Below are 13,595 nucleotides of genomic sequence, written 5' to 3'. Positions count from 1 at the left end.
AAAAGACGAGCAGAAGTGGTTTGCCATTAGTTTCTCATGCATAGTAATCCCATTCTTCCTTGGTGGTTTCCTCTCCAAGAGTCTCTCTACATGAGACATCTTATACAAGGATGCTCAAGTGCAGGGAGATGCAATGTTAGCTTGGAAGTGGCTACCTCTGTACACAGAGCCTGCAGAGATCGTTCCTCAGAGGATTTATCAATTTCATCTTTGCCTTCTCAAAGGGGAGGTGAAATTGACAGAACCTTTGGGGAGATGAAGATGAAATGCAGCCCCTTCCCAGCTGCCTCGTAGAGGCTTAGCTGGTGGCCGAAGTTTGCCCCCACGGAACAAGGAAGAGAGAGACCTCCCTCCTTCCCATGCATCCAGGATCTGCCGAGGGGGTGGAGACAGTCGCTGTAGAATAGGTCTGAAGTCTCATTTCCAGTTGTTTTCATGCAGCTGCACTTCACCACAGTTTTGCAGTAAACTTCTTGTTATTAAAAGAATATGAGAATGAAAAAGGAGGATGTGGTTAAATCATAGTCTAGAAAGTTACATGTGCAGTACGTCAGCTTTTTAGTGTGTGATCATTTGTGCCTCCTTTTAGAAGGAATACTGTGGGTATAGTCTTGAAGTATCCACACTGCATACTTTTCAGTGAGGAGAACACTCAAATGTGCATCCCAACTACTTTTGGGTACAATTTGTAGTACATGCAGTCTGCAATGAAATAGCATGGATAGTTTTTTAAAGCCTAATGAGAGGGAGAGGTCAGGGCACCTGGGCCACAGTGGGTGATTGCAGTATAGGTTGTTTCTGCTAGACTGATTCATCATGACTGAACTTTATCTGAGTTAGAGAAAGAGGAAGCACAGATGAAAGGGAGAAGTATGGAGGAAAACCAGACCCAAGAAGAAGCAATGAGGATTTTATCACCTAGAATATATCCAGCCCTCAATGATATACTGCACAGACATTGGAAAACTCCAACCGCTGTCAAAACCAGCGAGAATAATTTAGCTCAGAAATGTTTCTAATTTTCTTAGAGAAAAAATACATGATAGAACAAAGTTCCACATAATTCACTTATAATAAGATATGAATTTAATTGGAGGGTTTTTCTCTCTGATATCATCAGAACCAGTTAAAACATAGGGTCAAAAAGAAATCCAAAGTCTGCCTGAAAGAAACTGGTGCTCACAGAATAAATTATTCAGTTAACCATGATGTTTATTTTACATAACCTATTCTTATAGTACTGCATATAGAAACCTGAATATTGAAGGAAATTGAGATTGCCAGGAAGGAGCAAAGTGTAGAGCTTTGTAAAATATACCAATTGGGTGGGCAAGAAGAGAAGTGATGGGGAAAAAACAGGGTATGTAAACCCTTCACTCACAAGATGACAGGGCTGCTCTCTGTCCAAGGTTCCCTTCATTATACCATTTTCAAACTCTTCTGTTATAACATGAGGGCTAGAACACTTTGTTCGGTAGAAGGTATATTCCTACTGTGTACACACAGTTATTAACTGTCTTACATATTTAACTGTATTTTTTTCTAAAAGATACTTTTTTCTAAAAATAATTTTTTTCTAAAAGATAATTTTTCATTTTAATTTACAGTATACATCAGTACTATGACATCGGTTTTATACAGCACACTTGGTAAGTGTTTTCAAACAACTTTAGAGATCTTGCTTAGAAAGAACTATAGTTGGGATAAATATTCTTGCAATTTTTTTAAATTTAAGATATTTATATTCTGCCTTCTCAAGGCAGTGCAGTTACAAGCTGTAGAACACAAAACATAGATGTCCATTAAACAGATAAAAATTAATGCACAGATTTTTAAAAAAACACATAGCTAAACCTGCAGAGACTGTTCACCTTCCTTCAAATACGCTCTGATATCGAACTGTCTTGCGTGCCTTCCAAAATGTGCTGTGGATTCCATCCTTTTAGAATTCATAGCAGGTCCATGAAAAAAAAACGAGTGCTCTCACAAGGACGCTGACAAGCACTCATTTCAATGATATTTACAAAATATCTTAAGTAATTTTGCTGTTGTTTAAATAGGCAACTAAGGAAATGTACAAGTGTACATAATTTCAGTGGAACAAAATATCATCACCTTAAGAACAAGAAATTGGTGTTTCCAAATTATTTAGCTAATTTAGTGATTCTCAAGCCTGTCTCAATGTTCTTCCATCAGTTTTGTTAGAAGGGTGATATCATGTATCCCATTTTATGAGTGTTTATGCCCTTGTGCTACTGGGGAAATCAAAACAGTTGGACGCATTACCTCAGACACACACTCATCCGGCCTATCCTCCCCCAAAATTCCAGAAAGTTTGGAAGAATGGTACACCTCTCCTAGCTGAGCTTCAGCCTGGAGCCTTGGTCATGAGATTCTGGGCAGCTGCCAGTGTCTACCAAAAAACATGGTGACTCAGTGAATTATATTTCCTATTTTTATATTTTTATTATATTTTTTATTTTGGCCAGGCATGCTTATCTTCATTCCCAGCCTGGACCATTCTTCCCATTTGCAACAGTTTGCCATCATTTTTTCCTTCCTGAAGCAATTTTTCGACATTAAGAAAAATCTTTTGTTTTAAATTACCTGTGACACTTCAAAATACATTTTTTTTTTCAAAAAGAGAAAAGTCTGGAAAATGAAAGTTGGGCATGAGCAATGGAAGGAAAACTTGTTGTAGTTCTTTGTTTACAGGGAGATCTCTGTGGTCTTTCTTTTTAAAAAAATCTGGATGCCAACACCTTATATTTGTGCTTTCAGTCCAATTAGTATGAAGTAAAGCAGTGTGACATTCACTGCCATGACTACATTATATTTTGCTCGGGTCAGGGGGAGGTGCCCAGAGTGTGCAACTATTAATTATGCATGATGAGTCAAATTTGTAGTTTCCAATTCTTTCCAAGGTTAGTAACTGCCATTTTGTCCCATTAGGAACATCTTTATCAACGCTCAGCCTGACAATGAAATCAATGAATTTTGAGTATATTTTATCATGGGAAGGTGGAAATAATACACAAGCACCAACCTACTATAGTGTGATGTATCTGAGTTCGGGGTTTGTATTTTTTGTAATATATATCCCCATTTTGCAAATTATGAAAAGGTTTAGATATATCTGCTTAAGTTTCTGAAACAAACTGCTGCATGGAAACAGAGAAGATACACAAATAGAATAAAGGTTGTTTTACACATTACAAAGTGCTGGTGTCTCCTCCATGTTTCTGCTCCAGTCTTATCTATCACAATTTATTTGAGAATTATGCGCTTATGACTAAATTTCCAGGTGTGCAGGGGCCCAATTTGGATTTGATAGTGGTGTGTGGAGAGAGGAGGTTTAATAATGCTTCCTTTATCATTTTCTAAACCTGAAACAATCACAGTGTGATCATGTGCCCCTCTGGGGAAACTTAAATGTATTGATGGGTTTCATATATGTTTCCCTGGTGGGGCAATTAGCAGCTTCCTGGAATCATTTCAGGCCAGTCAGAGGAAAGGCTTAAGCCCCATCCCTTGTCCCCATGTAATGACCCCAGTCCATCTCAGGTCCTTGCATACCTGAGCCTTAAGTTCTGAGCATGGAATTCCTAAAACATATCTGTCAACAGGACACATGAGGGACATTAGGACATTGAAATGTGGATTGGTCTGCAATTGTAAGTTTTATATTACTGTGTAAATGAAAAGAATAAAATAAACACAGATTATCAAAAGATATAAAATTACAACTAGGAGACTGCAAGATTTGGGGGTGGGTGGGATCTGATCCTCCCTCTGCTAGATTCCATTGCCCCTCAACACCTCCCACTGTTCCTCTGCCTACACGCATCATCACTGTTTTGTGGTTCACATGGGAGTGGATGGAGTAGCAGTTTCCAGGCCTCCTCCCCCGTCTCATCTGCTCACTTGGTGTGAAATGTGGAATTCACTAGCACAGATAATACTCTTCTTTGTGAGGTGGAGGTGGGGTTTTACTTGCCTCCATGGAGCCATGTTCAGAATTAGATATGTAGACTGTTGATTTCATCAAAAGGATACTGTAATCTATTACTATTGTTGTTAATTCACCTTTCTCACTGGACAGATGATTTAAAAAAATTCAGTCAATAAGCTGATCATGGGAAATGAAAACAAAATATTGTCAGGGGTCTACAGCCCAGCCCCCGGACTTACTTGGAGAAAAGAACGGGAGACCCCCGGGAGGCAGCAGCCCAGTTGCCTCAGAAGACAGCCAGGCCCAGCACCAGCCGGCCACAGGGGGAAGGGAAGAGACACCCAAGCCCCAGCCAGCCACAGGGGGAAGGGAAGAGGCACCCAATCCTCAGAGGGTTAGAAGGTGCAGGTGGAGGCCAGCCAGCCCCACCCTCCAGTGGGAGTCCAGGGGGCCAGGTAAGGAGGCTGGGGGCAACCCAGAGGGGGCTAGAGTAGACGGAGAGGGCCAAGACAGTGGGGACCGGCAGCCAGCAGCAGGCCAAGCTGAAACCTTAACAGCCAGGGCGGAGAAGCAGCCTCAGCAGCTCAGAGCCATGCCCCAGCCTGCAGCCCAGCTGGAAAGCACTAACCTAGCCCAGGGGATGCTAGGAGCTAAGCAGCTCCAGGTGCCTGAGGCATTCTGTGGGAGGAGATGGACAGCCAGCCAGGGAGGCTCAGCTGTGCCTGCCTTCAGCCGTCAGCTCAGCCAGGGAGTCTGGACAGCCAGCCAACGAGGCACAGGTGGACCTACCCAGTGCTTCCAGCCAAACGAGCACAGGTGCAGCTGCCTAGGCCAGCTAGGGCCATGGGTGGAAGGCAGTAGGAGGGCGTGATTGGCAGGTGGAGCATGGCTAGGCTGAAGGGATAAAAGGGAAGCACACCCACAGGGTGAGGTGGGTTGAGTAGGAGTGATGGCGTGGAGTTGGAGGGGAACAGAGTGAGAGGAGGTGAGTAGGAGATGGTGGAGATCAAAGGGGGTGAGTGGTGCAGGTTGAGCAGGCCAGTGAGTGGACTGAGAGGGAGTCTGGGTGAGGTATACCGCCCCTCCTTCCACAGGGCAGGGTCCTGCAGCTTCCCTGGCACCCCTTTGGCGCCAGGGCCGGCCATACTGGTGCCCTGCCCAGTGGCGGCTGCTGCTGCAAGCCCTGACAAATATAATAACATCCATCAATCAGTAAGTTATTTACCAGATATGCTAACATTTGAAAAGTTAAGCAAAGATTCCTAGTGAAACATTTGACACACATATTTGTTTAAGGCAAGAAGACAATCAGTATACAAAAAAACCCTTTAATAAAACAGGCTATAATGAAAGTAAGAGTCGCAGGGATGAATGAAAAATGACAAAATATGATGGACATAAAAACCAAAAATAAGTGATCAAGTGAGAAGAAAAATAAAAATTCAAGTTAGTAAATACTGTATTTAATGAGAATGTGCTCATCTGCTTGTATGGACTCAACATATGTGCTAAAGGGGAACCAAATTGCCATTGCTTTTTCTAGGCAAGATTCACGTAACTATGTGAGTTTATACCTGTTTCCATATCTTGCCTCATCACTACTGATAGATAAGGAGGTGCTGCATATCCTAGTAGACTGCCAGTTATCATTGTCTATAGTTCAGATCAAGTCAACCTCCCATTTGTGAACTGAGAAAGAATTCTGTTTCACAAGCAGTGCTAAAAAGAGCCAATGGATTGTGAAGATAAAATTTGTAGTTCATAAGGAAGTAGAGTCCACGCAGACTTCAAAAGATGCAAGCAAACACTGGTTGATGTGGGAGTAATTGGTTCTCTTGCATAAATTTAATGTATTGGAAGTGTCACTGACTGAGCATTTTGTTTTCAAAAGTTCCTCAGCAGAGAAGAGTCACTTGATCAAGCAGATCAATCATATAATATGCATTTGCTTCTCTCTAGTGGTTGCCTTCCTACATCGGAACCGGTTGAACAATCCAACAACAAGCATGAGTAAGTAAGCAGTATTTTAGAAACAGGTTTATATTTGAGTCTGTCCTTGAAAACTATAGAATAGAACATCCAGTAAATAGCTTTCAGCTACTTACTGTCCTGTGTAATCACTTAAAGTTTGTATATGTGGATGAATCCCATGAATTTAAACATCAATGGTCTGCCTAAACATCACTGCATGGCGTTGTGTATCTCAGGTATGGAAACGTCATTGAATCTGATTCAGTTTTACTCTGTTCTGTGACTTTTTCTTTTGTTACTGACTCCCAGTATGCAAAGGAATATTTATTAAATTTGCAAATGATACTAAATTAGAAGAGGTAGCAAATATGTTCGAAGACAGAGTTAGGATACAGGATGATCTTGACAGGCTGGAAAACTGGGCTAAAACAAATAAAATGAATTTCAACAGAGATAAATGTAAAGTTCTGCATTTAGGTAGGAGAAATCAAATGCATAATTATAGGATGGGGGAGACTTGTCTTGGCAATAGTATGTGTGAAAAGGATCTAGAGGTCTTAGTACACCGTATATTGAACATGAGTCAGCAGTATGATGTGGTAGCTAAAAAGGCAAATACGATTTTGGGCTGTATCAACAGAAGTATAGTGTCCAGATCATGTAAACTGATGGCATCACTGTACACTAGTTAGACTTTGCCTTAAATTGGGCACCATAATTTAAGAAGGATCTAGACAAGCTGGAATGTGTCCAGAGTTGGGCAATGAAGATGGTGAGGGGTCCGGAGACCAAATCTTATGAGGAAAGGTTGAAGGAGCTTGGAATGTTTAGCCTGGAGAGGAGATGACTGAGAGATGATATAACCATCTTCAAGTACTTGATGGGCTGTCATATATAGGATGGCACAGAGTTGTTTTCCATTGCCCCAGAAGGTCGGACCAGAACCAATGGGTTGAAATTAAATCAAAAGAGTTTTCAGCTAAACATTAGGAAGAACTTCCTGACAGTTAGGGCAGTCCCTCAGTGGAACAGACTTCCTCAGGAGGTGTGGATTCTTCTTTGGAGGTTTTTAAGCAGAGGCTAGATGGCTGTCTGACAGCAATGCTTATTCTGTGAACCTAGGCAGATCATGAGAGGGAAGGCAGGAAGGGTTATATCAATGCTTATTTCTCATGGCCCCTTCTTACATGCTCAGGGTAATGACAATCATCACCTTGGGGTCAGGTAGCAATTTTCCCCAGGCCAGTTTAGCTAGGGATTCTGATGGTGTTTTGCCATCTTCTGGGCACAGAACAGGGGGGGGGGGGTCCACTGGGTGGGGGGGGGGTAGTTGTGAATTCCCTGCATTGTGCTGGAGGTTGGACTAGATAACCCTGGAGATCCCTTCCAACTCTATGATTCTATGAAAGTAAGACAGGTTATAAAGCTAAATGATAAATATATAAAATAAGTAATGTGGACCATTTTCATCTCTGAACATGAACAGCAAAATGATATTTACTTATGATCTTAAAACTACACAATGCTGATGGCTTGGGAGCGCACACCAGAACATAAAAAGTGATGCTGTTTCTACGTGCTGATCAGATGATCCCAAAAAGCCAGTCCAAATGAACTATCTTTACATACCTTCTTTTAAAAAGTATGCTTCTGCTGGTCTTTGACAGAAGAGTGATTCCCAGCCATGGAGCAACTGCCAGGACCTTCTTTACATCCCAAATGGCCATGCCCCAGCCCAGGAGAGAATCTGATGGTCTCATTACATGAGATGTCTGTCACAAGTCAGGTTGGGGAAAAGCCCAACTCAACATGCATCAGAGACATTACCAAGGACTCACCCTTAAAAGTACATTCTGCCCCCGTTCTGCTCCAAAACCTGGCAGGGCAGCAGGAGAGACTTCAGCCTTCCCTCTCTTCCACCTGGAGCCCTTTCAGTGACTCCAAAATCACAGGGTTCTCTGCAGTGGGACACTCAGGTGCCTCTAGCTTTATTTAGTCACTAAAAGGGTGTAGGGTAGGAGAGAAGGAAGGCTGAAGCCCCTCTTCCTGCCACTCTGGGCTACAGAGCAAGAATGGGGCTCCATATCTGTTTTGGAGAAATATCTAGAGGAAACTCATTGATCCCCTTGAATATATTTTAATTCCCTTTCATCCCTTCCAGTTTTTTCCTCTGTTTATTGCATTTTTATCACACCTTTGGTCCATTGACTTCAAGGTGGCTTATATCATCAGAGGTCAGTTTCAAAAGTCCACCACCTGGACCATTTCTGCTGAAGAGCTTTAAACAAACAGTGCCAGAAGAGATGTAAGACTGCTTTACTGCCATCATCAGTACAAAACAGGCACGAGTGTTTGCTTTAGCCTGTGTTGGGTCATATTCACTGCATGTTTCCTCCATTTCACTTCTAGGTATCTACCATCCTGTTTGTCTCCTTAAGTTATTGTGTTAACATAGGCTAAACAGGAAGGCAGAAGGTTGCATGGAAGCAATCATGCCAACAACTCTCATCATTTCCCTGTTCCATTAATTGACTGGTGAATGGACTGGAGCACAGTCATACCAACCAGAAACTCCTAAAAGGCAATCAAGAATCCATTTAAATTCATCTTCCCCCAAGGAAAGATCATTCTAATGTATGTCCACCACTGCAGAGTTTCTAAATTAGCCTCCTTCTTCTCCATTTGGATGGCCTTGCTCAAAACTGGAGGTTCCTACAGATATGTTTGCTATTAAAGTACACAGATTCCTAAGATAACATAATTTGACCCTAGGAAAACAGTCTCTTTAGCATATAGCCTATGCACATGGATAATGCCATACTCTTGACTGATATTATGATTAGGGACCTCTGAGAGAAGATATGTCAATTCCTGGCAGGCAGATCCCTCAGTCCCTCTCCAATAGAAAAGGCTTTATTGAGGATTTTAAAATTCAGGTCTAAACTCCATCACAGAGCTTGGTAGAAGTGACAATTCAAAGCAACAGGTCAATATTATACTTGAGTTTTCCTGCATTCCAGCAACGGCTACGTTTTGGCGCGCAGGGTTACACTGTTTCTGTGAGAACCCATTATAGTTATGGCTAAGCAGCGAGTACACAATACTGAATTCCCAGCATCTGGGCAAGTAACAAAGACAAGCTCCTGGAGTCTCCAAGGTTGTTTCTAGCTTGGAGATACATAGTTATGTGAGATAACACAAGGCCCATCCTGGCTGGAGGAATAGCAGTTATAACATGAAAAGAACATGACTACTGAGAGAATACAGCAAGTTAGACATTAGACATTCAAGACACTGTGGCATCAGTGACAGAACAAACAGACATGGCATGGATATACACAGACATGACAAGATAGTTTTTGAGGGTTTTTTATGGTCCAAGGACTTTTATAATGTTAAAACATCTGGAAATAAAAATAAAATCCTTGACTGGATTACTTTGCCCCATATTTGTCTGCTAATGCAAATTTTAAGTAATCTGATCACGAGTTTTATTTTGCGCTTCCAGATTTTTCCCCTTATTACAAATTGATTCTAGGATGTCAAGCTATTTATTTATTTAAAATATTTCTATCCTGCCTTAACTCCTTGGACTCAAGGGAGCTAACAGAGCAACGATGACGTGAAAGGGCACCAGAACAGGAAAACAGTCCAAAAACAAGGTAAAACAGTACACAGGTTAACAACACTTCACACATTCTGAATTTAAACCACTTCACACATCTTCCTAAATGCAGTAAATGATGGCACCCTTCACACCCACTCTAGTAGACCATTCCAAAAGACTGAATCCACCATGCCCTTGCTTGCTGTTCTATGGACAGTCCTGTGTGAGGATATCAGATGAGAAGGCTATCTGGAGAACATAACTGGTGCACACATGCAGTTTGATGAGGACCCCAGGCCATGAAGGGTAATAATCAGCACTTTGAATTGGAAGCAAATAGGTAACCAGTACAGTTGATGCAGCATTGAAGTTATATGCTCCCATTGGCAGACCCCAGACAGGAGTCTTGCGGCTAGATTTTATACCAACTAATGCTTCCAAGATAATCTGCCAAGGCAGCCTAATATAGAGCACATTGCACTAATCCAGCCTGGAGATTACAGCAACGTGTAACAGCATGGTTAGGTTGGCAGAGTCTAAATAAGGGACAAGCTTATGAGTCAAATGTAACTGAAAGAAGGCACTCCTAGCAGCAGAACCAATCTGTTGAGCAGGCTGGATCCAAGATCATGCCCAAGCACTTGACTATGATAGATGTGGTTTTGGCCATTAGCAAGTGAACTTGATGGCATTGTTAGAGCAAAGAGTAGATACAAGAATAATTCTTACCTCTGCACGCTTATAACACTGTTAACTTGAATTTCAGATTCGTACACTATAGGAGTTCACTGCATGGATCTGATTTCATACCATATCCATGTTTTACCAATTCATGCTTTTATATTATATTTTTTTATTACATTAGTAACAGGAAGGCAAAGGTTTGCATGATTCTGTAGGCCCCCGAACAAGGTTCCCTAGCCACTCTCCATTGTTTTCTGTGGGGAAAACATTTCCAGGCAGACGCTTAGGCAGAAACACACAGGGGCATGGTTGCCAGTAGCCAGAGGTACATTCTTAAATGCAAGAGGAAGCCCAACAGAACTAAAATGAAGTAAGGGAATGGATGGAATCTCCCCCGAATCAAAGAGAAACAAGGGGACCAACAGCAATCCAGAGAATTGTATCAAAACAGAATTCTACCCACACCAAACTGAAGCAAGGGACACTGTTGCAACTTAGCCCAACGGAACCAGTGCCACTCACAGGCAGACCAGGAGAGCTCCTACATGAATTGGTCACTCACTCCCCCATCCCTGCCTCTACCTCACTCCTTCCTCCCCCTTCCCGCTTGGAAAAGAAGCAGGAGAAGACCAGGATGGAACCAGCCAGAGGCTGAAGCCATGTTTCCCAAATTTATCCAGGGGTCTGGATCTGGGTTCCCGGATTGGATCCTAGAACCTCTAATTTGATTTGGGAAAGTCAGATATAGCCAGATTAGCTAGATCCAACTTTTTTCCTGAATCACAAATCCAGATTGCACACCCCTAAAGTCGTGTACGGTACAGACTGCATAAACTTTTCAATCTCAGTAGTTTTAAAAAATGTTTGTAGACCTTAAAGTTTGAGATGTAAATCTAAAAACATGGGTGGTGACATTCCAGACCCTGGAGGTGGCAGTCTTCTGGTGGTCAAAGGACTTATTCCTCTTACAATTCCTTGCAAGAGAGAGGAGGAAAAACCCACCCAGCAACAGAAGAGTCTATGAGAGCATGGCTCCAGTAACCAATAGGAACAGTGGCCTGGAAATACGTCTGGCAATGCCATCCTCCTGCGCATCCCCTCCCTCCCTGCAGCAGCAGGCCCCATCTTCAGGCTCTCTAGAACCTCCTCTGGCAATACCTCAGCTGCAGATGCCTCTACAGAGTCCCATGCCTCCACCATCAGGCCAGCAGTAGCCGACACCCAGGCACAGCCCTGGGGAACAGCCTGCAGCCACCCAGCTGACTCACCCTTTTCCTGCAGTTTCCCAGGCAGCTCCACCTCAGCCAGGTCCCCAGGGGATTGCCAGCAGCTTGAGCCAGGCAAGTACAGGCCCTAAGATGCCAAAGGAGCCACTGGAGAGGATCCAAAAGCAACGGGGGTGATCCAGGCAAAGAGCAGACCAAATGCCCTGCCCTAGGTTGGAATGGAGTGGGTGGGACCCGGCAATTGCAGAGTCTACCCGCCCCTCCCATCAGATAGGTTGGGAGCGCGGCCAGTCAAGAAGGCTGGGTGGAGACTAGGCGAGGCGCCTGGGAGGTGGGGCAAGGGGAGGTCTTTAAAGTCAGGCTCATGTGAAGGCTGAGGGGTGTTGTGAAAATGGGGGGAGGGGCCCCTCCTTCTCTCTCTCCTTCTGGGTCTCCCCCGGCAGCCCCTCAGTTTGTTTGTTCTGGAGAGCCACTTACCAAGGCTTGTGAGGTGCGAATGGAGGAAACCCTTAACCTATCCTCGCCTTCCCTCTTGCTAGTCTGTCCTAGTGACGTGAATAATCTTAACTAGTCTCAAGGTTTATTTTGACTGATAAAATATTACATTGGAATGTTACACTTAATGTCAAGATCAAATGTCACTAGGTCAGTCTGCCCTTAGATGTTACAAATGCAGGGCAAGACTGGTAATGGTTACAGAAATACAAGCATGCAGTCTACAATGTTATAACCTATAGACCTTATGTAATAAAGAAAAGAGAACCAACAGAATACTTATCCTTAATAATATAAAAACCCTAAGCAATCCTTACTGTAATGCTATGACAAAAATCCTTATCCAATCCTAAATTACTTAATCCTTAACCTATACTTATATTAATTCTTAACCTATCAGCAAATAGCACATTAAAGCCTTATAGCAAAGTTACTAATCCCACAGAAAGCCTTCTGACTTACCTCCTGGAAAGCCCCTGGACCAAAATGGGTCTTTATGGGTTCCCAAGAGGAAACTTAATGGCCACCAGTTGGCAGACACAAAAGCCTTGTGTCTTCCCAAGGAGTGGTGAGGACCAGCTCCATGGTCACTTCTTTTATAGAGTGGTCCCTAGCCTTCTGATTGGTCAGTGGCCCTTCTGACATAGGTGGTCACATGGACCTGTTGGCCTATAGGCTTGAACCAGTTCTTTGGCTCTTCAGGTGTTCCTTGTCCTTGTGCCTGAAATAGCCTTTATCTTAAACAGTTTCTGCTCACGTGAGTTTCACTGTATGGATGCTCTTATTGAAGAGTCAGCATGATTCAGCATAACTCATGAAGCCTAAAGAACTGTCCTGCTCTGATTGGCTAAAGAGGTCAGAGAGGAACTTTAACCCTTATATCATGGCTTGGGCCTCTTTCTGTCAGTCTTATATGTCAAAGCTGCATACCTTTTCCCAATTTAATGCTCTTTTATGGCCCATGCCTGGTTTGTGTCAAGGGGGGCTGCTGCAGACTTCTGCCAGCTCTGAGTGTACATGAACCAAAGTGAGAGCTTTTGGAAGTTCCATTTTAGGCCAGAGTTGGTTCTATGTTATGGGTTTGGGTTCAGATTGATCCAAACTCTAAAATTCTGACCACAAGGGTGAATTGGAGGGAGAGGCAGTAGAAGAGAGTTGTGACTCCCAGGGCAGGAGAAGGAACAAGGTGGTGTAACCCCCTTCCCTGCCCATCTGAGGCTGGAGGACATCAGCTGGGAGAGCTGGCAGGATGGCAATCAGAGGAGGGTGCCAGTAAGGGATGAGCCTCACATACTAAACTGTACCACCATATGGCTATATTAGTTTGGATATCAGACAAGATCACAGATCCAAACAGAAGACATAAAACATTGGAGATGATACCAAAGAAGGAATTTATAATTATTGATGGATTAAGAAATAAATAAAAATTATTCAAAGACAAGATGGCACTCATATTTGAGGGATGGACTATTAAGAATATGGTTTCAGTGTAGAATATGGTTTCAGTTTATTCAAGTCTGCCAAAGGACTTAATGGGTGAATAAATTGTATGAACATGTGTCAATGGCTAAATTAACTACTTATATTCATAATAGACCAATCCGAGAATTTCAGAAAAAAATGAAAGCTTTCTTTGATTATGTAGCTGAAAATTTTA

The 13,595-nt window shown here is 42.8% G+C and overlaps 1 protein-coding gene across 3 annotated transcripts in view; it reads left to right on the top strand.

Annotated features, from left to right (window-relative positions):
• Positions 1 to 13,595, top strand: part of IFNAR2 (interferon alpha and beta receptor subunit 2) — a 36,522-nt gene that overhangs the window by 10,663 nt on the left and 12,264 nt on the right. For all 3 annotated transcript variants that reach the window (XM_054973730.1, XM_054973732.1, XM_054973731.1), the window contains 3 exons: positions 1,608 to 1,649; positions 2,953 to 3,076; positions 5,912 to 5,962. In XM_054973730.1, the coding sequence (XP_054829705.1) occupies positions 1,608 to 1,649; positions 2,953 to 3,076; positions 5,912 to 5,962 (217 nt within the window). The remainder of the gene's footprint in view (positions 1 to 1,607; positions 1,650 to 2,952; positions 3,077 to 5,911; positions 5,963 to 13,595) is intronic.

This window comes from Eublepharis macularius, chromosome 3, assembly GCF_028583425.1.
Source record: "Eublepharis macularius isolate TG4126 chromosome 3, MPM_Emac_v1.0, whole genome shotgun sequence".
Lineage (NCBI taxonomy): Eukaryota > Metazoa > Chordata > Lepidosauria > Squamata > Eublepharidae > Eublepharis > Eublepharis macularius.
Note: the sequence above shows the minus strand (reverse complement) of the source record. Positions and strands in the feature narration are given on the sequence as shown.